This window comes from Pongo pygmaeus, chromosome 22 (assembly GCF_028885625.2).
Source record: "Pongo pygmaeus isolate AG05252 chromosome 22, NHGRI_mPonPyg2-v2.0_pri, whole genome shotgun sequence".
In the NCBI taxonomy this organism is placed as follows: Eukaryota; Metazoa; Chordata; class Mammalia; order Primates; family Hominidae; genus Pongo; species Pongo pygmaeus.
In genome coordinates, this window is record NC_072395.2 from 26,594,942 (window position 1) to 26,622,615 (window position 27,674).

Below are 27,674 nucleotides of genomic sequence, written 5' to 3' on the forward strand. Positions count from 1 at the left end.
CTTATTACTCCAAGGTGGTCCGCGTACCCATAGGCATCACCAGAGAGCTTAGCAGAATTGCTAATCTTGGGCTTCACCTCCAGCCTATGGATAAGAATTCGCATTTTTATCACATACTACAAGTTCTGTGACTTTACAAAAATAACTCCATTTTATTCTGTATTTCACTTTCCTCAACTGTGAAATGAGAAACCTGAATTAATCTACCTTTAACATCTCTTCCAAAGCACACAGGAGTGGGAAACTGTCCTGTGGTCAAGTCTGGTTGGCTAGCTAAGAATGTTTTTTACATGTTTAAATGGTTGGGAAAAAAATCAAAATTATAATATTTGGTGACATGAAAGTTACAACAAATTCAAATGTGAGTGTCCATAAATAAAGTTGTATTCATGCACATGCACCTTTACTTGTTTATGCATTATCTACTGCTGCTTTCTTGCTTTGGTGACAAAGCTGAGTAGGTCCAAAAGAGACTGTACGGCCAACAAAACCTAAAATATTTACTATCTGGTCATTTACAAAAATATTTCCTGGCTGGCTCAGTGGCTCATGCCTGTAATCCCAGCACTTTGGGAGGCTGAGAAGGGCAGATCACTTGAGCCCAAGAGCTGGAGACCAGCCTGAGTAACATAGCGAAACGCTGTCTCTCCAAAAATAACAAAATTAGCCAGGCATGGTGGTGTGTGCCTGCAGCCCCAGCTACCCTGCAGGCTGAAGCCAGAGGATTGCTTGAACCTAGGAGGTCAAGGCTGTAGTGAGCCATGAACTTCACACTGTACTCCAGCCTGGGTGACAGAATGAGACCTTGTCCAAAGAAAAAAACCAAGGCTCGAGAACTACGTGAAGAATGCAGAAGCCTCAGGAGCCGATGCGATCAAATGGAAGAAAGGGTACCAGCCCTGGAAGATGAAATGAATGAAATGAAGCGAGAAGGGAAGTTTAGAGAAAAAAGAATAAAAAGAAACGAGCAAAGCCTCCAAGAAATGTGGGACTATGTGAAAAGACCAAATCTACGTCTGATTGGTGTACCTGAAAGTGACGGGGAGAATGGAAACAAGTTGGAAAACGCTCTGCAGGATATTATCCAGGAGAACTTCCCCAATCTAGCAAGGCAGGCCAACATTCAGATTCAGGAAATACAGAGAACGCCACAAAGATACTCCTCGAGAAGAGCAACTCCAAGACACATAATTGTCAGATTCACCAAAGTTGAAATGAAGGAAAAAATGTTAAGGGCAGCCAGAGAGAAAGGTCGGGTTACCATCAAAGGGAAGCCCATCAGACTACCAGCGGATCTCTCGGCAGAAACCCTACAAGCCAGAAGAGAGTGGGGGCCAATATTCAACATTCTTAAAGAAAAGAATTTTCAACCCAGAATTTCATATCCTGCCAAACTAAGCTTCATAAGTGAAGGAGAAATAAATTACATTACAGACAAGCAAATGCTGAGAGATTTTGTCACCACCAGGCCTGCCCTAAAAGAGCTCCTGAAGGAAGCGCTAAACATGGAAAGGCACAACCGGTACCAGCCACTGCAAAATCATACCGAAATGTAAAGACCATCGAGACTAGGAAGAGACTGCATCAACTAACGAGCAAAATAACCAGCTAACATCATAATGACAGGATCAGATTCACACATAACAATATTAACTTTAAATGTAAATGGACTAAATGCTCCAATTAAAAGACACAGACTGGCAAATTGGATAAAGACTCAAGACCCATCATTATGCTGTATTCAGGAAACCCATCTCACGTGCAGAGACACACATAGGCTCAAAATAAAAGGATGGAGGAAGATCTACCAAGCAAATGGAAAACAAAAAAAGGCAGGGGTTGCAATCCTAGTCTCTGATAAAACAGACTTTAAGCCAACAAAGATCAAAAGAGACAAAGAAGGCCATTACATAATGGTAAAGGGATTAATTCAACAAGAAGAGCTAACTATCCTAAATATATATGCACCCAATACAGGAGCACCCAGATTCATAAAGCAAGTCCTGAGTGACCTACAAAGGGACTTAGACTCCCACACATTAATAATGGGAGACTTTAACACCCCACTGTCAACATTAGACAGATCAACGAAACAGAAAATCAACAAGGATACCCAGGAATTGAACTCAGCTCTGCACCAAGCAGACCTAATAGACATCTACAGAACTCTCCACCCCAAATCAACACAATATACATTTTTTTCAGCACCACACCACACCTCTTCCAAAATTGACCATATACTTGGAAGTAAAGCTCTCCTCAGTAAATGTAAAAGAACAGAAATTATAACAAACTATCTCTCAGATCACAGTGCAATCAAGCTAGAACTCAGGATTAAGAATCTCACTCAAAACCGCTCAACTACGTGGAAACTGAACAACCTGCTCCTGAATGACTACTGGGTACATAACGAAATGAAGGCAGAAATAAAGATGTTCTTTGAAACCAACGAGAACCAAGACACAACATACCAGAATCTCTGGGACGCATTCAAAGCAGTGTGTAGAGGGAAATTTATAGCACTAAATGCCCACAAGAGAAAGCAGGAAAGATCCAAAATTGACACCCTAACATCACAATTAAAAGAACTAGAAAAGCAAGAGCAAACACATTCAAAAGCTAGCAGAAGGCAAGAAATAACTAAAATCAGAGCAGAACTGAAGGAAATAGAGACACAAAAAACCCTTCAAAAAATAAATGAATCCAGGAGCTGGTTTTTTGAAAGGATCAACAAAATTGATAGACCACTAGCAAGATTAATAAAGAAAAAAAGAGAGAAGAATCAAATAGATGCAATAAAAAATGATAAAGGGGATATCACCACCGATCCCACAGAAATACAAACTACCATCAGAGAATATTACAAACACCTCTACGCAAATAAACTAGAAAATCTAGAAGAAATGGATAAATTCTTCAACACATACACCCTCCCAAGACTAAACCAGGAAGAAGTTGAATCTCTGAATAGACCAATAACAGGAGCTGAAATTGTGGCAATAATCAATAGCTTACCAACCAAAAAAAGTCCAGGACCAGATGGGTTCACAGCCGAATTCTACCCGAGGTACAAGGAGGAGCTGGTACCATTCCTTCTGAAACTATTCCAATCAATAGAAAAAGAGGGAATCCTCCCTAACTCATTTTATGAGGCCAGCATCATCCTGATACAAAAGCCTGGCAGAGACACAACAAAAAAAGAGAATTTTAGACCAATATCCTTGATGAACATTGATGCAAAAATCCTCAATAAAATACTGGCAAACCGAATCCAGCAGCACATCAAAAAGCTTATCCACCATGATCAAGTGGGCTTCATCCCTGGGATGCAAGGCTGGTTCAATATATGCAAATCAATAAATGTAATCCAGCATATAAACAGAACCAAAGTAAAAAACCACATGATTATCTCAATAGATGCAGAAAAGTCCTTTGACAAAATTCAACAACCCTTCCTGCTAAAAACTCTCAATAAATTAGGTATTGATGCGTCGTATCTCAAAATAATAAGAGCTATTTATGACAAATCTACAGCCAATATCATACTGAATGGGCAAAAACTGGAAGCATTCCCTTTGAAAACTGGCACAAGACAGGGATGCCCTCTCTCACCACTTCTATTCAACATAGTGTTGGAAGTTCTGGCCAGGGCAATTAGGCAAGAGAAGGAAATCAAGGGTATTCAATTAGGAAAAGAGGAAGTCAAATTGTCCCTGTTTGCAGATGACATGATAGTATATCTAGAAAACCCCATTGTCTCAGCCCAAAATCTCCTTAAGCTGATAAGCAACTTCAGCAAAGTCTCAGGATACAAAATCAATGTACAAAAATCACAAGCATTCTTATACATCAATAACAGACAAACAGAGAGCCAAATCATGAGTGAACTCCCATTCACAATTGCTTCAAAGAGAATAAAATACCTAGGAATCCAACTTACAAGGGATGTGAAGGACCTCTTCAAGGAGAACTACAAACCACTGCTCAAGGAAATAAAAGAGGATACAAACAAATGGAAGAACATTCCATGCTCATGGGTAGGAAGAATCAATATCATGAAAATGGCCATCCTTCCCAAGGTAATTTACAGATTCAATGCCATCCCCATCAAGTTACCAATGACTTTCTTCACAGAATTGGAAAAAACTACTTTAAAGTTCATATGGAACCAAAAAAGAGCCCGCATCACCAAGTCAATCCTAAGCCAAAAGAACAAAGCTGGAGGCATCACGCTACCTGACTTCAAACTATACTACAAGGCTACAGTAACCAAAACAGCATGGTACTGGTACCAAAACAGAGATATAGATCAATGGAACAGAACAGAGCTGTCAGAAATAATGCCACATATCTACAACTATCTGATCTTTGACAAACCTGACAAAAACAAGAAATGGGGAAAGGATTCCCTATTTAATAAATGGTGCTGGGAAAACTGGCTAGCCATATGTAGAAAGCTGAAACTGGATCCCTTCCTTACACCTTATACAAAAATCAATTCAAGATGAATTAAAGACTTAAATGTTAGACCTAAAACCATAAAAACCCTAGAAGAAAACCTAGGCAATACCATTCAGGACATAGGCATGGGTAAGGACTTCATGTCTAAAACACCAAAAGCAATGGCTACAAAAGCCAAAATTGACAAATGGGATCTAATTAAACTAAAGAGCTTCTGCACAGCAAAGGAAACTACCATCAGAGTGAACAGGCAACCTACAAAATGGGAGAAAATTTTCGCAACCTACTCATCTGAGAAAGGGCTAATATCCAGAATCTACAATGAACTCCAACAAATTTACAAGAAAAAAACAAACAACCCCATCAAAAAGTGGGCGAAGGACATGAACAGACACTTCTCAAAAGAAGACATTTATGCAGCCAAAAAACACATGAAAAAATGCTCACCATCACTGGCCATCAGAGAAATGCAAATCAAAACCACAATGAGATACCATCTCACACCAGTTAGAATGGCAATCATTAAAAAGTCAGGAAACAACAGGTGCTGGAGAGGATGTGGAGAAATAGGAACACTTTTACACTGTTGGTGGGACTGTAAACTAGTTCAACCCTTGTGGAAGTCAGTGTGGCGATTCCTCAGGGATCTAGAACTAGAAATTCCATTCGACCCAGCCATCCCATTACTGGGTATATACCCAAAGGACTATAAATCATGCTGCTATAAAGACACATGCACACGTATGTTTATTGCGGCATTATTCACAATAGCAAAGACTTGGAACCAACCCAAATGTCCAACAATGATAGACTGGATTAAGAAAATGTGGCACATATACACCATGGAATACTATGCAGCCATAAAAAATCATCATTCTCAGTAAACTATCGCAAGAACAAAAAACCAAACACCGCATATTCTCACTCATAGGTGGGAATTGAACAATGAGAACACATGGACACAGGAAGGGGAACATCACACTTCGGGGACTGTTGTGGGGTGGGGGGAGGGGGGAGGGATAGCATTGGGAGATATACCTAATGCTAGATGACGAGTTGGTGGGTGCAGCGCACCAGCATGGCACATGTATACATATGTAACTCACCTGCACGTTGCGCACATGTACCATAGAGCCTAAAGTTTAATAATAATAATAATAATAATAATAATAATAAAGAAAAAAAAGAAAAAAAGAATTTCTGACCCTTGCAATATAATAATAGCAACAACAAAAATTTCAATGTAAATGGTTACAATAAGTTGGCAACTGTACTAAGAATAAATATGCATATATGCATATAATTTGAATATATAGATACATAGATGTACTATACGTTTGTATAAAGTTTTTTGATCTATCTCTCCTCTCCCATTTTATTCTACTTACAATTTTTAAAAACACCTGACTAAACTGCTTTTCGTTTCTTTATTAAAGGCAGATGTAATCAATGATTTTCATGTTGACAACCATGAAACATGCCCTCCTTGAGGTATATATCAGAATCTCTAGTGGGGAAGAAAGCAGCATGTGTAATAAATAAAACATACTTGTATGAAATAAACTACTGAAAATCAACAAAATTTTTTAATCAAGTAGAGATTCAAGGAAAATGAGAGAAAGCATAGAGTCTACATGGGTTAAAAATGAATTTGAGGATCAGTAAAATCTGTAATTCACTTATTTTCTATTTACTACTGTTAATATCTAAAAGTTCTACCATTGTATTTTAATCATCATTACACGAGAATTAGCAGACAGAAACATACAAAGCAATTATGTTTGAATTTTCCCAACTGAAAATTTAGGCAACTGACTAAATAAATACTAATCAAAACAATAATATCAGAAAGTCTGTCCAATAAGTTTTGAATGTAAACTATGATATTAAAATGATTATAACTGTATTAAAAATGACACATAAGATTAGGGGCCTATACTTCAAATTTCTCCGGCTTTCAACTTAAAGTGCCACTATTATACATTATAATAACTTAAAATCCCTATCAAGAAACTTAAGAGTAATAATATAAATTATAAACTGCATATCAGTATCATTTAGATTCTATATTTAAATATAAAATTCAAACATTTCCAGAATTTGTGGTTATCTCAAATAGCCAATTGAAAACATAAGAAATAATGTTAATTTCTAGTTAATTTTAAAGTTATTCAAGTATGCATTAACAAATTTCAAATAAATATAAAACATAAAGGAAATAATCTGCTCTCATAAAACTCCTACAGAAAACTATCATCTTGAATTTTAAATTTGCCACTGTTATTACCATAAAGTAGAACTAATTGTTCCACTTATCAAGTCGAACAAGTAATTCTACTTTATCATAAAGTAGAAAATGATACTCTTAATATTGATAAACTTTATTAATGTACACCAATAAACCAGAATTAAGTTCTACCTTATTACCATAAACCAGCTTTGTTTTTCGTCATACTGAATGAGAGCAAAAGTTGTAGTATATGGTTATTTCGTTTGTTTTGCAATCAATAATTTATCCAAGTAAGAATCTTCTTCAAAAGTAGAGCTAGTTAAACAAATAAAATTGAAACAAGATATTTAAGGCATAATTTTAAATACCAAATTAATTTCTCCATTACTGAATTTTTTTTCTCTTGAGTATTTCTATTTATTCTCTATTTACATCTTTTTTTAAAAAAAGATTTTCTAGTTACTAATTATCTGGCAAGTAAATACAATGCAAAATGTCAACTTATTAAACAAACACATGCACACACACACCTACACACACAGAAGTTTTCTTAATAGTAATGTTTGTTAGAATTAGTACCAATAATCATAACATTTTTATCCCATTATATCATAACATTCTTTATCCCAGAATACAGACCACACTATTTTATATGCAATTTTTAAAGATAAATCAAATTATTAATTAATATCTTACCAGATCTTACCCAACACATCAAACAAAGAAAAATGTATACTCTCATTTGGAATCTGAGAAAAGCAAAAACAGCACTCAATTCACCAAAAAGGAAATTCCGTAACTCACTGAGGTTTCTCTTTGGTAGGATCATCACAGGCTGGCAGGTTCTTCTGTAAAAGTTCACTGATTTTTGCTCCTCCCTCTTGGTTGAAAAGGTGAGGTAGTTTGTTTTCTCCCATTTTAGCTTGTGGTTGTGGGAAGGATTTTTAAGTCACAGGCTCTGTAATAAGTCACAAACAAACCTTCAGCTACACAAGTTGAATTTAAGGGAATGATAAATCTAATTACATCTTTTTGTATTCCTTTTAACCTCAGGATTTCAGAAGCGGTCAGGAAAAATATGAGAATGTGATGTTAGAAAATGCTAGAAATGGAAAGAGTCAGAAAAAATTGTGGTTTATATTCGCTTTGACTACAAACTAAGATATCTTTATATACCATAAATCAATAATGAAATCCATATCCATCAAGCTCTTTCAAGTATAAAATATGAGCTTTTCATATTTATGTTATTGTACATCCCCAAAGCAGGGGCTATTTTAACATTCAAAATTTTGGCTCATCACTTGAGGCTAAAAGGTGAAAATTATCAAAAAAAAAAGTCTTTAATATGATGACCATTTTAAAATTAGCATACATTTTCTTTTTACATGTTTACTGAATTATCTTCTTTTCTTTCCAGCAATGGACTTTAGTAAGAAAGAAAAATTGGGAGTTGTTCTAAGTACATAAATTGCAAGTTTAAAAATTAAATTCATTTTAAAAAAATTCAGGTTTCTCTAAAGTTCCAAAAATACAGTAAGAACAGAAGTGTTTTTTATATGTCATAAATCTGCAGAAACTAATCTGAGGTCTGGGGAAGTATTTGAGAAAATTCACAAACAAAATGAGGTATTAGTTTTAAAAAATCATGAACATTTAACTGCTGAGGAAGTTCCATCATTATTTTGAACTGTTTGATCTCTGGGTGTTTTACATGAGATTTCCATTTTTAAAGAAATACCACCACTACAATTTGTTTGAAGACCAAAAATAACCTAGGTCCTTCCACAGCACTTAGCTGTAAGAACTGCACCTCTCTAACAAAGATATAAATAAGCCACATCATTTCAGAATGTGGGAAGAAAGATAACGTGTCATACATCCTAGAACAAATTTTTCCTAACAAGTTTTACTTGATAAATTAAAATACAAATCTTTCCTCCTTCACTTATAATTCCCTTTTTTCTTTGTGCTTTCAATGTGGCATTATAATATGACTCTTGCACATTTACTTTCATCTTTACAAGTTCATACTGAAAAATACTGGCATATCAGGCAGTATAATACAGAGTTTCAAAATTAAAAATCATGCTTCTTCATTATCGTGTATTTTGCACACTGCCAATATGAGAAAGATGAGGTTATTAATATTCATTGCATTAAATAGGAAAATATTGGGGGATGATAAAGTTACAAAATGCCAATAGTTTCGTAAGACATAATCTATTTAAGCACCTCCTTGGATATAAAAAATGATTGTAAGTAGCTTACATACACACTTACAATGTAAACATTAACTCAAAGGGGATGTTCATGATGATGATGTGATGATGATGATGAAGATTTAAAATTTATTGAGCCCTATGCACCAGTCGTTCTTCAAGCACTTTACAAGTAAGTTAATTAGTGTTTATTGAGATGGAAAATCATTGTTTATCACAATATATTTTGTCACAACCTTTTATTAATTTGTCAATGTGTCAAAATGTTTAATAATCTTACCCTTTGACTCAGCAATTAAGCAACAAAGATACTTCCTACAGAAATCCAAGACACTTTCCTACAGACACATCCAAGGTCCTTTTATGTGGCAAATGGCCCACATGTGCACAAATATATGAGCAAAGACATTCATCTCACCATTCCAATAACAGTCAAAAAATGAAAGCAATATAAAATCCAACAATGAGAGATTAGTCTAATTAGGTATCTACTGTGGATTAAAACTAATGATACAGATAGATCAGTATTTATTGGTGTAAAAGGCCTTCATTACAGTTTTAGAGGGCAGAGGGCAAGCTAAAAAAACAGTATTATATAGCATGGTTTATTTTCCTAAAGTGTGATATATATATATATATATTCCTAAAGTGTAATATATATATATATATATATACATACGTGTATATATATATATATATATACATACACGTGTATATATATATACACGTATATATATATATTTCAAAGTCTGGAAGGTTTTCCTCCAAAATAGTTATCTCTGCATGATAAATTTGTCAGTAATTTTTACTTTATTTCCTTAAATTTTAAAAATATTTATTTATAATAAACATACACATAAAACAATTTAAAAACTGTATTTACTTGACAAAAATATGGTTAGGAAAAAATCAGAATAAAGACAAAATAAGTGTTTAAAAAAGTGAAGACAAAAATGAGTTCAATTTAAAAAAGCATCCAATAAAATCCCTTAATAGTAATCGGCCAACTTCCTTTCCTTCCTTTCTTCCTTCCTTCCTTCCTTCCGTTTCAGTTGTTCATTCATTTATGCAATTTTTATTAAGTACCTATTGATTTCCAGGCACAGACTTTGTTGTTGGGGATACAAAGTAAAGACATTCATTTATTTAATCTTTATTCTTTCAATAGCTATTTATTATATACCTACAGGTGTGTCAAAGATTGTCCTAGGTACTGAAATATATGTACCTAGGGAACTCTATACTAGTTCCTGGTGAGAAGGAGTTGACACAAGTGTACCTAGGGAACTACGGAACCACACAAGTGGAGTGGCCAGCTAATTTGGAAGGCAGAGTTCAGAGAAGCATTGCAGGCCATGTTGCCTGGGCTTGACTACAAAAGAGAGTAAGAGTTGGCTGCGCAAGGCTGGGCACGGTGGCTCATGCCTATAATCCCAGTACTTTGAGAGGCCAAGGCGGGTAGATCACCTGAGGTCAGGAGTTTGAGACCATCCTGGCCAACATGGTGAAACCCTGTCTCTACCAAAAATACAAAAATTAGCTGGGCATGGTGGCACACACCTGTAATTCTGGCTACTCGGAGGCTGAGGCAGGAGAATCGCTTGAACCTGGGAGGCGGAGGTTGCAGTGAGCCAAGATTGCACCATTGCACTCCAGCCTGGGCAACAAGAGCAAAACTCCATCTCAAAAAAAAAAGAGTTGGCTGGGCAAAAGAAGATAAAGAAGGGAGCTCTAATTATACATATATAGACATACAGAGGTATACATGTATATATACATATATTTTCATTTATTATATGTTCATTCAGCTAGGGACATCAGACATCCTGATATAAATGAAGAACGGCTAGCTCTTTATAGAGTGTTACATGTATTTAACTCATTAAAACCTGATATATGACTAATGGTCCAGTAAATACTGAAAGTGAAGTGAATTATTTTTAACCTACTACTAGATTTATTACCACGCATGCATTCAATATGAGTTAAGAAACACAACATGCTTACATTAGAAAAATTATATATTGAGATCATATTCTGAAAAAATTGCTAACTACAGGAGCTGACTTTCAGAGCTTATAATATTAACTAAGTACTCTAGAATTATAAGCACTATAAACTTATGTATGGCCAGAAGAGGATATTATAACACCAAAATTATGCACATTTGTAGACAAAGAAGAATGCAAATTTCATTAGAACAATATAATATGAACATTAATTACAAGTGTAATTAAAGGTTTGTAGCACACGCACTCATATACATGCAATGGTTTAAAGTGAAACCTGAAGATACAGCTTGCATTTAAGAAGTGTCTGAGGGGAATTCAAGGAGGAAATATGTTGGTTTGATAAGATTTATGAAGTAAATGAATACAGATAAATCAAGAGGTATACACATAACAGAGACTTGCAAGTATCCATTCATTTGATCAACATATATTTATTTGCCTACAATATGAGTGTTTCCTTAACTCCTTCTTACTGTACCACAACTCTACTGATGATAGAGGAAAGAAAAAGGAAAAAAAAATGGAGACAGGACTTATATCAGTTGAAGGTAACTACTGAAGTTACTAGCATTTATATTATATTTGTGAGGGTAGAAAGGTTGTCTCTCCCAAAATATAAGCTTTAGGAGGTCAGATTTTTATATTTCCCTTTGTTTTCCAAGAATTAAGCATTCAGAAAATACCTATTAAATGAAGTAACTATATTTAGTCCAATCCATTCCTTAAGAAACAGAATCTGAATTCCAAAGGGAAATTACTTGTTCAAAGGAATAAAACTATGTAATTAATGTCAGAGATCAATTAGAAATTAGGATTTCCTAAAATGTGTACCTTTTCATTAGAAAAGATGACTTTTTTTGGTCCATCGACCAGACAAAAGCATGCCTCCTCCATTCGAAATGAAATTTTATCACGATGCCAAACTAAAGGCCAAATAATGTTCTGATTACCTATATGATATTCATGGGATGATCTCAAGGTCCTATGTAGACGTATGGTAGCTTCAGAAAGGAAGCCAAGTTAACAGTTGACAGTTGATTTATCAAAGTACTGAGATTCTAAGTTTTCTTTCTCCTTTCTTGTGATTTTACTGTTCATAAGACTTTTATTAAAAACAAAAATTATCCCCAAGAAAGAACTAAACCTTTAGCCTGGTACACCATATACAAAGTATAGCCCTGAAACAAAGTGCAGTCATTCGATCCTGACACAAACCCTAGCTGCCATCCTCAAAAATTCTGGCTTAGACACAAAACTGGCTCACTCTCACCAGTATATCCCTTGGTATTCGCTTTCTCAAGTTCCTTTTGGAGTCCACTTCAAACCTCTGTGACCAGTTTCAAAAACTCATCTAGGGAGCACTTTCTAGGAAAATAAACTTTAATTCTAGTTTTCTGTTGTATCCACATCCATGCAAACATCTATTCTTTCAAAAATTATTTATAATTTAATATCTTCATGATTTGTTCATTTATTCTTCGGACCCAAAGAAATATATCTCCCCGCATTTGCCTGGGAGATTCTGCAATGAAGTTACCACAATTTAAATCATCTCTACAGTGACTATATTTAAAATGTTGATTGAATAAATCCAAAATCAATTAATGTGCCAGAAAAAAAAGGAAGCCACCCCACTAGCTAAAGCGTAAAGCCCTTTCTGCATTCATGTTCCTCACTCTCACCCACTCTCCCACCGCCCAGCCCTACGCCAGGCGAGAGAGCGGTGCGGTGGGCGGTTCCCTACGGCCGCTGGGGGCGTGGCCCTGAAGCCATGCCTCGCCCCCAGCGCGCGCTCCCGGCGCCGGCCCCGCCCCGTCACCCAGGCAGCGCCGTAAAGCCGGAGAAGGGGCGGGGTCTCAGCTCCTACTTCATTCTACTGCCGAGACCGGAGGATGTTCCCTGCCCAGGAGGAGGCCGACAGGACCGTATTTGTGGGGAATTTAGAGGCCCGAGTTCGGGAAGAGATTCTGTACGAGCTGTTCCTTCAGGTACCGTCCTCTGGGAAGGGGCGGCGGAGGGGCGGAGCACGTCGGGCCGGAAACATAGCGCGCACCTGGACCACCCGGAGCCCGGCCCCCTTCCGCCCCATCCTGAGCAGGGGTTTTAATTTCCTTTCCCCTTGGCGCACCTGTCTCCAGGTGAGCGGCTGGGGAGTGAAATGAGGGAGCGTTCCCCATCCCCATCCGTGCTGCAGAGTCCTGGCGGTGGGCAGGGACGGGGTTCCCTCAACCCCCGTTTCTGATTAAGGGCTTCCCAGAGGCTGCCTGGGCCTCGGGTGTGCTCGGGCAGAACCGAAAACAGCCTGGTCACTGTTCTCCGTCAAGTAGTAAGCACGCCTGACATCCCCCAAAAGGAGAGGGGTCGCTTTTATAATGTTTCCTTTTACACCTTGCTCCTTCCTTCAAGCCCTTTTATGCGGAGAGTATTTTTATTCCAGCATGAAAAGTGAGATTTGAGATGATTTGGCAGCCAACTTACCGTGACTGGGACCAGGTGATTCCCTGGCCAAGCCCCTTTAATTCATACCAAAAGGACCTTTGGAAACTTTGAGACCTGGTACCTCTAGGATTAAGCCTGCTGTGTCCTGTATACAAGCTCACTTATCATATTGTCCTATACAGCTAGGTCTCACTTCCCAAAAAGATACCCTCATTCAGCCATTCCCCTAACCGTGTAATGATCCGGAATTACGGGGCAAATACTGAGGGTGCTGGGAATACAAATTGAAGAGACATCCTTTCATCTTCCTAACAGGGAGAACTTAAAATTACAATGTTTAGGATAATCTATAAAAACGGAAGGGGACATAGATAGAAAAGTGGTTCCGAGTGCGAGCTCTGAGGTCAGCAGTGTGACTCTGAGCCTGTCAATGAATTCCTCAGTGCCTCAGTTTCCTTATATGTCAAAAGAGAGTAGTCGTATCTGCAGTATAATGTAGCTGTCGGAATATGTGGCCTAATGGTAAAATGGCTACAGCTGAGTCTAGCGCTCACTGCTACCGCTACTACTGCTAATGGTACTGCTGTTATTATTAGTAATAATACTAACATCCAGAGAAATCAATAGTTACTTCCTCCTATCAGAATAAGGGAAAGTTCCGAGGGAGGCAATTGCAGAACTAAACTTTCAGGACTGAATGGGTCAAAGGGGTCCTTTATTTGGTTGTGAAAGGACTTTTGTCTCTAAACTTAACTAAAGCAACCCTCTTTTAATTACAGATAAAATTTGGTAGAGAGGGTTCTTTCCAGGAATACAGTTTCCTTTCCTGGACGTCAAACTTTTTTATTATTTGAAAAATATTATTGATATTAAGACTTTTAGTTTCATCCTTTTAATTCATCTTTTTAAACTTGCCTCCTTTTTTATGAACTAATCCATGTCTGTTTTTTCATTCCGTATCATTTAAAACTTACTATATTAAGTTAAAAAAAAACACCAAAAACCGAAAGAAATATAAAGTAAACTTAGAGTTGTTTTCCTCCAGAAGACTTCTTTCACTTTGAGCCTCCAAAAAAAGGAGAGTGGAAGACTGGGGTGGGATTGCATTATCCAGTAACTATTATTTTTAGTCAATCAGGACTCGATCAATATCAGTTGTGTGGATCCACAAGACTATATATTCTCATTTTTTATCATTTCCTTCTTCCACCTAAGCAAAATATAAATTTTATTTAATCAGGTAAGAAGCATAAGTTCTTATTTTTGTGTAGATATTGAAAGGAATTACCAAAGTGGAGTTTCTTTTCCACTTTAGACTTCAACACCCCTCAAAACTTGACAACTATCACACTATGTATTTCACTGTGATTTAAAAAATACTGTAAGATAATGTGATTGTTGCTAAAAGTAAGTCTTCACGTTGAATTTTATCTTTACAAATGCTTTGGATTAGCTAAATTTGTGTCAAAATTCAAATCACATAAGCATGTTCTGTCCCATAGTGATACATCTATTTAATATCTGTATAAAAATCACCAGTTTTATTGGTTTTTATATTACAGTACATTTATCCTTTTACTATTTTCTTTCAAATTTCTGATTATACTTGGAAATGAGAAAATCAGATTTATTATCATTACACTTTTAATACTAGAGTTGAGATTTAGAGAAAATATAATGAATTCAGTTTCAAATATGTTGAGATTGAAGTACAAAAACATAGACGTCTCCAGGAGGTGTCTCCATGAAAGAGACACGGTGGGAAAAGTAAATTTGTTGATGAGGTGGTCCTTGAAGCCAGAAGGGAAGGGAAGCTAGTCCCTGGGAGAGCACAGAGAATGAAAGGAAAAGACTAAATCTTAACACACAGAATTATTTTAAAGATGATCATTAATATTTTTCTTTAGCATAAAAGCAATTTTTTTATTTATGCAACTCTACAGGGAAAAATAATCAGTTATTAAAGTCAACCATTCAGCATTAAATCAGTTGTTTGTGTTTGTAAGTGCCTCCTCCAATCATTATCATGGCTGTGATGTAATTTTTTGTTAGTTGTAATTAACAATTTTCTATGATATTTGGCTCTGTGTTTTTAAATCTTCATTGCATATTATAGGTTTTTCTATCAATATAATCTGAATATTTATAATTTATATTTTATTCCATTTTAATAACACACCATGGAATAATATCTCCAGTTGTTAGATTTAGAGCCTCTCTAATTTCTCACACTTATAAACAATGCAATATACTTAAAAGTCTTGAACATGTTTAAACATTTTTCCTTTGGACATTTACCAGATGGAGTTTCTAAATCAAAATGCATGCTAAATGTATTTATTCTTGAAAAGATATTTAATCTTCATGACAGAAAATTTAAACTATGATATAACATTGCCAGCTTTTTTGAGGATAACTCAACCAGCATTGAATTTCTCATTTCAGTTATTTTTTGAATTCAACACTGCGAATATGTGTGGAGACAAAGTAGTATTTTAATCTTAGATTATGTGTTTTCTAAATTGGTTTGTTAAGCCTAACAGAAGGATAGTCTACCATTTCTTTTACAGTTTGAAACTAATACCTAGAATTTCCTGTTCTTAACACCATGTATGTTTCCCCAATGAGCCAGAAAATACAAAGAAAGTGTGAGGAAGTGTAATATTTATTATTAGAAAGATACATTATTAGCAGAGCTACATAAAGATATTGCTAACACGTTTCTTTAGTCTAAAGTTGAATTTACTTATTTGAGTATAAAAAAATCTTTGGATTTATGAGAAAATAATTTTTAAGTTTCTTATAGGCGGGGCCACTAACCAAAGTGACTATATGCAAAGACAGAGAAGGAAAGCCAAAGTCTTTTGGATTTGTCTGCTTTAAACACCCAGAATCAGTGTCTTATGCCATAGCTTTGCTGAATGGAATTCGTTTATATGGAAGACCAATTAACGTGCAGTATCGATTTGGTAGGTCCTGTCACTGATTAATCTTCAAAGTGTTTTGTGATTGGTACTATTCTCAGAGTTGTAAGCAATTTGTTTCCTATGTAGTATAAGACCAAAACAAAAAAAAGTACCTTCTACCTTCTGGTCATTGTTAAATATTCTCAGAACACATGTCTAATTCATAATGTTATATAGTTAATTAGTCTTGACAAACCTGTAGCATCTTTTCTAAAAATAAAATGTAAGATAATCGTTTTAGTATCAGCCAGCAAGTAGCTATGATGGTTGCTATTGGCCCTTATAAATTGAGCAAATCTAAATGAACTGGGGTCACACAACTGTAACATTTATATAGCAAGGGTATTTACTAATCTTGTTACTGCTAATGTATGGTACTGAATCTGTACTATTTGGAAGATAGACAGAGGGCATTAGTCCTCCTGGGGCAACCTTTCTATACATGTTGCGCAGGATTTTAAGCCCCTGTAAGAGCAAAGTGGTGAAAGGCAACGTAGAGTTACCCTTAGTAGTGGTGGAAAAAACTTCCTGACAAGAATGGCCTCAACAACTTCTGCACACATATCAGGAACAGATCATTCATGATTAGCTGCCAAGAGAATGTTACACCATTACTGTAGCTCTTTCATGTTTCAGGAGACTACTAGAGGCCATCTGGTAATTCTTGCAATATGTACGCAGCCTCCTCTAAGTGGTCAGGCTTATTGATCTATCACTTGTCAGTTTTTAAATTCCTCTTGCTATACTAAAAGCAAACAAATACTAATAACAAAAACAATGCTTTGTTGCAAAGCAAAAATGCGTCTCTTTGCATTTCTTTTTTTCTTCGTTTCTTTTGTAATACATGGTTGCATCATGCTCTCTGGTACTTTCTGGTTAACTTACACAGCCTGGTATTAGGTTAGTGCAAAAGTAATTGCAGTTTTGCCATCACTTTTAATGTCTGTAGAATAGGCCAGGGTATATTATGTTCTGGCACATCATGTATAAGATTGAATTGGCTTTTGTCCATGAGGGTTAAACTCCTGCCTTGTACACTGGAAACAAATAACACTTGTTTATTTGCCATTTTTAGTTTACAGGTGTCTGGAACAAACCATCATGTATCTTACAAAGTCCAACGTCAATGTCATTCTTATTTACAGTCATTGATTTAGACAAAGCTTGATTTTAATTCATTGATATATAGTACTGTAAACAATCTGTAAATATGATTTGAGAGGTCAGATATGCATATATCTTCTCTGAGTATAGAATTTTAAAATCACTACTATGTCCTAAAATATTTTGAGTCATTTTATGGTTTAATATTAGAACTCCAAAAAAAATGCACTGTGAAGTAACCTGTTACTCTGTTTCTTTTAAAGGGAGTTCTCGCTCTTCTGAACCAGCTAACCAAAGTTTTGAGAGCTATCTTAAGATAAATTCACATAACTACAGGTAATTTTAAAAATATTTCTCATCAAAGGTAAAGCAGATATATTCTTATGCTAAGAGGAGTTTTTATATATTTTGGGCTATTGTAAAACCTTACTTTTTAGGCCTAGGATAAAATTAAGGAATATCTTTTTTCCGAGCCCATGAAAAGTGATAGAAAATATTCTCATTTAAAATTCAGTCTTAATATTTTCAGTAGTAGGGGGTAGAGACTTATATTTGTAGTTTTTTATAGTTTTCTACATGCTTTTCATAGCTGTTAAATCATTTAAGCATACAAGATTTCATCATGGATCACAGAGATACTGTTATTTATATTTTATATTTGAGTAAATGGAGTTGCAAAAGTTAACCAGTTCTTAAGGTCACAGGATGATAAAGTGCTAGCTTTGAAACTAAGCCTTCTGACATTAAGCCATTCAATTAATTATTTTACTTTTTGAAATAACTTCTCTGTGTTAATTTTCAAACTCTTCTAGAATTTTGTATAGCCTGATTTATTGATGCAATGGTAGCCTCCACGTACACTATCTGGCAAGCTATCCCAGAGGTCATGAAGCTAAAAGGCTCCCATGCCAAATGAAAATGTTCAAATTACACCTTTTGTTACATCCATTTTAAAAACAGTGAAAAGCAAGAAGAAAGATATTGGATAGCTTAGCACACTTAGGAAAAGGTGCAAGTAGGCAGAAGGACGAACTGGCTGAATTCTGGTTACACTAATAAACACATGCCCTGTTTCTCTCTGCTGTATCAGCCTCCCCTGCTGACTGCAGTACTTCTGCAGCCTCTCTAAGTGGTTCAGGCTTTTTGATGTATCACTTGTTGGTTTTTAAATTTCTCTTGCTATACCGAAAACAAATATGAATAACAAAAACAATGTGTTCTTGCAAAGGGAAAGTGCTTCTCTTTGCATTTCTTGTTTTTTTAATGTTTGGCTTCATCATGCTCTCTGGTACTGTCCGGTTAACTTACACAGGCTGAAAGAATAGGTCAGGGTATATTATGTTCTGATATATCATACAGATGTATGATATAGATAGATATCTATATCTATATATAGAGGAGAGGAATAGATATACTCTATTCAGAGTAGAGATATAGATCTATGTATCTCTATATAGATATTTATATAGAGAGAGAGAAGTATAGCTCTACTAGCTACATTTCTAATGTTTATCATAGTAACAGTATGAGTGTCATCCATACTGCTTTTTTTCTTGTCTTCTTTAGCAGAACTGAGTATTCTCAAGTAAACTAACAATAGCTGACCCTCCTATCCCTTTTAGTTATATCAACCCTCTGAACATAGGAGAGTGGCCCCTTGGGACTGTCAAATAGCCAGATTTATCTTTCAGAGCATTATTGCACCCCAGATAAAGCAGTGTGCTCCTCATCTTCATTCACCCCAACATTTCTACATCAGTGAAATCAGAAGTTAGGAAAGGAGGTGGTGAAATTAGATTGCCTGAATTTGCATGTTAGCTCTGCCACTTTATTAACGTCAATTAACAGTTTATTAACAGTCAGTTAACACTATTAATAAAGTAGCAGAGGCAAGATGCAAATTCAGACAAGAACTGAATATGTTATTTTACCACTCTGTTCCCCATCTCTAAAATGAGGATAAAACTTTGAAAGGTTACTGTGAGAATTGAATTTTATAATTAACACAAGGTGCTTACAATACTGAGCATACAATGTTCCGCAAATGTTAGCATAAAGGGGGGGAAGCACTATCTAGACTCATGTGTTCAGCCATGTGTATAATGTAAGAACTCCTTTTTTCTACTAGTACCAAGTGGGAAAAGATATCTCTTCTTCCTCAGGAGTTAGGAAGGAACAAGCTATTGGTAAGATTTAGACGGAAGAGAAAAGACTAGATGGGCACTAGAATATAGCAGTCAAACTCTGGTATTTTCTAGTTATGTTTGATACACTGACCCTAAGTCATCACAAATTCTAGAGTAGACAGCCTGAGTTATGTGTATGTTTTGGATATGACATTTCATTGATAATACTTTATTCTTCTAGTATTTCTGATATTATAAAGAAAGTATATAAAATGGGTTATCATGTCCCCAAAGTGATTTGCAGAGAAAAATGGTGCTTATTTAACAGTTTAGTCTTTGCTCTTCCTTGAAAATGGATTTTTATGCTTCTTGTTGTTTCTTGTACCTTCTGCTTTTAATGAATATTCCCTGTATTAGTTCGCTAGGGCTGCTGTAACAAAGTATCACAAACAGAGTACTTAAGCAATAGCTATTCATTGTCTCATAGTTGTGAAGGCTAGACATCCAAGAAAAAGGTGTCAGCAGCATTGTTTCTTTATGAGAGCTATCAGAAATAATCTGTTTCATGCCTCTCCCCTAGCTTCTGGTGGTTTGATGTCAATCTTTGGTATTTTTCAGCCTGTAGAAGCATTACCAAGATCTCCACCTTTATCTTCACATGGTATTCTTCCTGTGGGTAACCGTACTGTAGTTTGAATGTGTCCCTCAAAAGTTCATATGTTGAAATTTTGGTCCCCAATGCAGCAGTGTTGAGATGTGGGACCTTTGGGAGGTGATTGGGTCATGAAGGCTATGCCCTCATGTATATTTTAATTCATTAATGGATTATTGGATTAATTGGTTATTGAGGAAGTGGGTTTGTTATCACAAGTAGATCTGTTGTAAAAGCCAGTTTGGCCATCTCTCGTGAGCTCCTCCTGCCTGTGATGACTTCTGCCATGTTATAACACAGTATAGCTCACCAGAAGCTAACCATAACCACCTTCACCAGAAGCCACCTGATCTTGGACTCTCCAGCCTGAAGAACCATGAGCTGAAATAAATCTCTTTTCTTTGTTATATAATATAATACCAGTTTGTTATATTATTGTTATATAATACCAGTTTGTTATAACAAACAGGTATTGTGTTATAACAACAGAAAATGGACTAAAACAGTCTGTCTTCAAATTTCCCTTTTTTAATCAGGATACCACTCATATTGGATTAGGGACCCATCCTGTTCCAATATGACCTCATCTTAACTAATGATATCTGCAGTGACCCTTTTTCCAAATAAGGTAACATTCTGAGATACTGGGATTTAGGACTTTAACAGCTGAATTTTGGGGAGACATGTCAGCCCATCACACTTCCGAATTTACATGTGATTCCTTTATGCAGACAACTTTGCATCCCCTGAGGAAAACTAGTGGTTTTTCTTAAGAGAAAATGATGTTTGTAATAGGAATTTTAAGATTTTATTACTTCTTCTTTTCATCTCCTCAAAGGAATGAAGAAATGGTGGTGGGCAGATCTTCCTTTCCCATGCAGTATTTTCCAATTAATAATACTTCTTTACCTCAAGAATATTTTCTCTTTCAGAAGATGGTAAGTTTAATATGCATTTTATTCAGTATATAATATGATAAAACTATGAAGAACGTAAAAGCTATTTGTAACATATGGTGCCCAAATCTAAACTGGGATGAAGGCACAAGATGTCCCAGCACTGTCCTCCAGTGGTGTCCTGGCCTAACACCATCATCCTAAATTTCACTTCTAATGCCTTAGCAAATGGCCAGGGGGTCAACAGAAAAGGGATGGATGGCAGTGACGACACACTGCAGTCCAAGTGAAATTTGAGTAGAGAGTTCTAATATAAATGACTATTTTAAAAGACGTTTGCAGTGGCCAGATGTGGTGGTTCACACCTATAATCCCAGCACTTTGGGAGGCCAGGGCAGGATCAATTGAGGTCAAGAGGTCGAGACCAGCCTGGCCAACACAGTGAAACCCTCTCCATCATAAAAGTAGAAAAAATTAACCGGGCATGGTGGTGCACACCTGTAACCTCAGCTACTCGGGAGGCTGGGACATGATTGCTTGAACCTAGAAGGTGGAGGTCGCAGTGAGCCAAGATTGTGCTCCAGCCTGGCCAATAGAGCAAGACTCTGTCTCAAAAGAAAAAAAAAAAGATGTTTGCAGAATTGCATAATTTGAATAATTTCACTTAGTGAAGTATTTTTATATAATGTCATCAATCCCAAATAGATTGCTTTTGGACATGGATTTTTAAAGTAAATTTCTCTTTTTAATTAAAGACAAAACTATCCTTCCTGAGTATATACTTAGTCCTTCATGCACACATCACAGGGGAAGGATATCACAGGAGCAATGAAGGTTCTTAATTGGTCGAGTAAACTAAATTATTTCCAGAGACTACCAAAAATTGGTTTTGACCCAGAAATCTTAATTATGGACTTCATTGTTAAAGGGGAACTCATTTTTTTTCAATTCTTAATAAATAAGAAGTTGAAGTCCAGGGTTGTTAATCAATGTCCTAAGATTTTCAGCTTGTTAGTGACAGGTGTAGGACTAACCCAGGTCTTCTGACTCACAGACTATTATTTTTGCAAATACCCAATGTATACGTGAGCTTTAGATTTGTTAAATATCCATTTTCAATTTTTAAACAGAAATTTTCCTGTAAATTGATACTTTTTAACTTCTGCTAAAAAAAAACCCTTTTCTTAACTATGGTAAAACATGAGTAAACAATCAGTTCTCATCTGAAACTATAAATGTCTTCATCCAAGCATTTTTTTATCTTTTGGTAGAGATGGGGTAGGAGAGAGACACAAGTTCATGGTATCTCTATTAATCTTTAATTTGCTTTGAATAGTTAGAAATTTGAGTTAAGAGCTTGTTTGTTTTTAAAGGAAGCATCTCTCTATCTAAACAGTAAAGAACTATGCTATAAAATATGGGGGCAATTTGCCACATATGCACCTAGGAAGCTGAGTTTTAAAATTTTATTTAATTTTAATTAATTAAAATTAAAATTTAAAACCGATACGTGGTTCGGTTTTCAGAAAACTTTTAAGTATATTTGAAACAACTTGGCCATGTGAGTATATATTTTTCAACTCTAAATTTGATGTAATCTAAATTCAGATCAGGTATTTTCAATAAAAATTTAGCATTTAGATTGAGATATGCCATAAGTATAAAATATACCTCATATTTTGAAGACTTCATGTGAAGAAAAAGTAAAATATCTCATTAATTTTATATCATTTACATATTAAAGTTATAACATTTTAAATGGATATATTGGGATAAATAAAATACATTGTTTAATTTCACCCGTTTCTTTCTACTTTTGTATTGCAGTTACTAGATTTAAAACTACATGTGGGCTGGGTGCGGTGGCTCACACCTGTAATCCCAGCACTTTAGGAGACTGAGGCGGGTGGGTCACCTGAGGTCAGGAGATCGAGACCAGCCTGACCAATATGGTGAAACGCTGTCTCTACTAAAAATACAAATATTAGCTGGGTGTTGTGGCGTGTGCCTGTAGTCCCAGCTTCTTGGAAGGCTGAGACAGGAGAATTGCTTGAACCCAGGAGGCGGAGGTTGCAGTGAGCCAAGATTGCACCACTGCACTCCAGCATGGGCAACAAAGTGAGACCCTGTCTCAAAAAAACAAACAAACAAACAAAAACTATTTCCGTTGGATAGCACTAATCTATATTGTAGTGAGCTATACACAGCCTCAGCTCTTTATATTGACCCTTTAATGAAACACCTACCTTTCTGCTATGAGAGGTCACTGTCTTTCTTATACCAAAACACAGTTTTGTTTACTCATGGCTATTGTATAATACATGTAAACTGTTAACTTTTTTCCTTAACCTTTTGGATTTGTTTTGGTAGATGAATGTCTTTTGTTTTCACAGCAGTGGCATGTGTATAATCCAGTGCTGCAGCTTCCTTACTATGAAATGACAGCTCCACTTCCTAATAGTGCATCTGTGTCTTCCTCACTGAATCATGTTCCAGATCTTGAGTCTGGACCCAGCTCATATAAATGGACTCACCAACAACCAAGTGACTCTGACCTTTATCAGATGACAGCTCCACTTCCTAATAGTGCATCTGTGTCTTCCTCACTGAATCATGTTCCAGATCTTGAGGCTGGACCCAGCTCATATAAATGGACTCACCAACAACCAAGTGACTCTGACCTTTATCAGATGAATAAACGAAAGAGACAAAAGCAAACAAGTGATAGTGATAGTAGCACAGACAACAACAGAGGCAACGAATGTAGCCAAAAGTTCCGAAAGTCTAAGAAGAAGAAAAGATACTAGTATTACCTACAAATGAAACTTACCTACACTGATCTTAGTTCTCTTATGAAAAAAATAAGATGTTATTCCATCAAATAACCAATGTCATGGCTATCTTGTCTTTTGAAATATATAGTAATAAGACTTATCTCTGGTTTGCTGTTCAGTTTTTGCCTTGAACGACAAAAGCTTTCTAAAAATAATATAATGTACCACTTTTTGTATTTGTCATGATATTTTTGACCCATTGGCAATAAATAGACTATTGTCATTTTATTAGTACCAATGATGAAATTTCACCAAACTATTAATCAAAAGTCACTTATTGAACACATTGATAAAGCATCATGTTCCCTTTGATTATCCGCTGTAACCAACACTCAACTACAAATAGGCTGGGATTAAATGTGGAGTGGTGGATTTCCTGAAAGAAAGTAGTGCAGATATTTAAGGATTGCATATTATTCCTAATGAGGATGTAATAAACAGGCATTAGTACCCCTTTCTTGTAGTACCTAAATATGTTGTTTCTGAGCCATATTCTTCTTCAGGTTTATTTTATAAAGTGAGGACATATGATAATGATACCAAAGGAAAGATAATGATCATGAAACCAACTTTTGGATCATTCCCTTTTTATACAATTGTGTATTTATAGGGATACCTGCCTCTTCTCACATATTAATTGTATGTCATTAAAATCAGTTGGCTATGTCAGTGTGTATTATTCACCTCTTTCGCTAGCAAGGTTTGAGATGATATATTAACATTTAAATAGTGAAAATGAGCAAGTAAATAGAATAATATTAATGTATGATATGTAATACTTATTGTCTAAATCAAGTTTCCTATTTTTGGCTAATTTATTTTAGAAGAAAAGTAAAATTCATTATTTGGGCATTTTTGTTTATAGCTCATTACAAACTAGAGTGATGAATATATATATTTACTAAAGCTAATTGAAAGAGTCATGCAACTCAATTGGGAATTAACCACTCAATTCAATAGTAAAAGCCATGCTTGGATGTTTCTTTTGCATGTTGCCTAGCATTTTATAGATATTTATTATTTAAAAAAATAAAGATATGTTTTTAATGAAGAGAGTAACTGAATTTTAATCTTGGTTATAAATATATAATATAGTGAAGTTTGAAACATAAATATTAGTCTATTTCTACCTAATCAAAATGAAAAACTAAATTTTGCTTTATGTAGCTGATATGGTTTGGCTCTGTGTCCACACCCAAGTCTGACCTTGACTTGTAACCCCCATTATTCCCACATGTCAAGGGCAGGACCAGGTAGAGGTAATTGGATCATGGAGGCAGTTTCCCCCATGCTGTTCTTGCGATAACGAGTGAGTCTCATGAGATCTCATGGTTTCGTAAGCATCTGGCATTTCCCCTGCTATCACTCACTTCATCCTGCTGCCTTGTGAAGAAGGCGCCTGCTTCTCCTTTGCCTTCTACCATGATTATAGGTTTCCTGAAGGCCTCCTCAGCAGTGCAGAATTGTGAGTCAATTAAACCTATTTCCTTTATTAATTACCCATTATCAGGTATTTATTCATACCAAATACAGTTATTTGGTACCAGGAGTGGGACACTGCTATAAGGATACCAGAAAATGGGGAAGAGACTTTGGAACTGGGTAACAGGCAGAGGTTGAAACAGTTTGAAAGGCTCAGAAGACAGGAAAATGTGGGAAAGTTTGGAACTCCTTAGAGACTTGGAGGGCTTAGAAGACAGGAAGATGTGGGAAGGTTTGGAACTTCATAGAGACTTGTGGCATAGCTTTGATCACAATGCTGATAGTGATATGGACAATGAAGTGCAGGCTGAGGTGGTTTCAGGTGGAGATGAGGAAGTAGTTGGAAACTGGAGTAAAGGTCACTCTTCTTGTGCTGTAGCAAAGAGACTGGTGACGTTTTGTCCATGCCCTCTATAGATAGAGATCTGTGGAATTTTGAACTTGAGACAGATGATTTAGAGTATCTGGTGGAAGAAATTTCTAAGCAGTAAAGCATTCTAAGATGTGACTTGGGTGCTCTTAAAAGCATTCAGTTTTATGCATTCACAAAGATATGGTTTGGAATTGTTTAAAAGGGAAGCAGAGCATAAAAGTTTGGAACATTTGCAGCCTGAGGATGAGACAAAAGAAAAACCCATTTCTGAAGAGAAATTCAAGTCAACTGCAGAAATTTGCATAAGTAATGAGCCAAATGTTAATCACCATGACAATGGGAAAATGTCTCCAAGGGATGTCAGAGGTCTTCATGGCAGCCCCTCCCATCATAGGCCCAGAGGCCTAGGAGGAAAAAATGGTTTCATGGGCCAGGTCCAGGGCCTTGCTGCTTTGTGCAGTCTCAGGACTTGGTGCCCTGCATTCCAGCTGTGGTTAAAAGGGACCAACATACAGCTCAGGCCATTGCTTCAGAGACTGCAAGCCCCAAGCCCTGGCAGCTTCCATGTGTTGTTGAGTGTGTGGGTGCACAGAAGTCAAGAATCGAGGTGTGGGGATCTCCTCCTAGATTCCAGAGGATGTATGGAAACACCTGGATGTCCAGGCAGAAGTTTACTGCAGGGGCAGAGCCCTCATGGAGAACCTCTGCTAGGGCAGTGCAGAAGGGAAATGTGGGGTTGGAGCCCCACAAAATTCTTCACTGGGACATTGTCTAGTGGAGATATGAGAAGAGGGCTACTGTCCTTCAAACCCCAGAATGGTAGGTCTACCAACAGCTTGCACCATGCACCTGAAAAGCTGCAGACACTCAACACCAGCCTGTGAAAGCAGCCAGGAGGGGGGCTGTATTCTGAAAAGCCACAGGGGCAGAGCTGCCCAAGGCCATGGGAGCCCACCTCTTGCATGACTTGGATGTGAGACATGGAGTCAAAGGAGATCATTTTGGAACTTTAAGTTTTAATGACTGCCCCTATTGGATTTCAGACCTGCATGGGTCCTGTAGCCTCTTTATTTTGGCCAATTTCTCTCATTTGGAATGGGTGTATTTACCCAATGCCTGTATCCTCGTTGTATCTAGGAAGTAACTAAGTTGCTTTTGATTTTACAGGCTCATAGGTGGAAGGGTCTTGCTTTGTCTCAGATGAGACTTTGGACTTGGACTTTGGGTTAATGCTGGAATGAGTTAAGACTTTGGGGGACTGTTGGAAGGGCATGGTTGTGTTCTGAAATGTGAGGATGTGAAGTTTGGGAGGTCCAAGGGCGGAATGATATGGTCTGGGTCTGTGTCCCCATCAAAATCTCACCTTGAATTGTAATCCCCATTATCCCCACATATCAAGGGCAGGACCAGGTGGAGGTAATTGGGTCATGGGGATGGTTTCCCCCATGCTGTTCTCATGATAATGAGTGAGTCTCAGGAGATCTGATGGTTTTTTAAGCTTCTGGCATTTCCCTGCTGATATTCACTTCATCCTGCTGCCTTGTGAAGAAGGTGCCTGCTTCTTCTTTGCCTTCCACCATGATCATAAATTTCCTGAGGCCTCCCCAGCAGGGCATAACTGTGAGTCAATTAAACCTCTTTCTTTTATAAATTACCCAGTCTCAGGCATTTCTTCATAGCAGCATAAGAACAGACTAATACAGTAGCTTTATCTATAATTCATGTTTTTGAAAATTTAAACTGGAAAATACAAGATTTTTTTCTTTTAAAATTCACATTTTTGCAACTTGGAATCATGCCAAAGGGAAAAATATGTTTCTGAGTAATTAGAAAATAATAGATCTTTAAACAACATATTAACTTCCACTCAGCCTTTC

At 36.4% G+C, this 27,674-nt stretch overlaps 2 protein-coding genes across 3 annotated transcripts in view; one reads left to right on the forward strand and one right to left on the reverse strand.

Annotated features, from left to right (window-relative positions):
- The window catches only part of LIPI (lipase I), a 106,160-nt gene extending 93,493 nt beyond the window's left edge, over nucleotides 1-12,667 (reverse strand). The window contains exons 1-2 of one of the 2 annotated variants that reach the window (XM_063659625.1): nucleotides 11,876-12,659; nucleotides 7,496-7,649 (exon numbers count right to left, since the gene is read on the reverse strand). In XM_063659625.1, the coding sequence (XP_063515695.1) occupies nucleotides 7,496-7,520 (25 nt within the window). In that variant the 5' untranslated portion in view covers nucleotides 7,521-7,649; nucleotides 11,876-12,659. Of the gene's footprint in view, nucleotides 1-7,495; nucleotides 7,650-11,875 lie in introns of both variants that reach the window. The other variant, XM_063659626.1, reaches the window with a different exon arrangement.
- Nucleotides 12,668-12,773: 106 nt separating this feature from the next.
- RBM11 (RNA binding motif protein 11) lies at nucleotides 12,774-24,993 on the forward strand. The gene is made up of 5 exons (XM_054468474.1): nucleotides 12,774-12,913; nucleotides 16,171-16,333; nucleotides 17,698-17,770; nucleotides 21,051-21,150; nucleotides 23,502-24,993. The coding sequence occupies exons 1-5, from the start codon at nucleotides 12,818-12,820 to the stop codon at nucleotides 23,913-23,915; spliced, it is 846 nt and encodes a 281-aa protein (XP_054324449.1). The 5' UTR covers nucleotides 12,774-12,817; the 3' UTR covers nucleotides 23,916-24,993.
- Nucleotides 24,994-27,674: the final 2,681 nt, after the last annotated feature.

Coding starts and splice junctions, on each gene's coding strand:
- RBM11 (XM_054468474.1), top strand. CDS start 12,818: ATGTTCCCTGCCCAGGAGGAGGCCGACAGGACCGTATTTGTGGGGAAT. Junction 16,334..17,697: donor TAACGTGCAGTATCGATTTG/GTAGGTCCTGTC, acceptor TTTCTTTTAAAG/GGAGTTCTCGCTCTTCTGAA. Junction 17,771..21,050: donor ATAAATTCACATAACTACAG/GTAATTTTAAAA, acceptor ATCTCCTCAAAG/GAATGAAGAAATGGTGGTGG.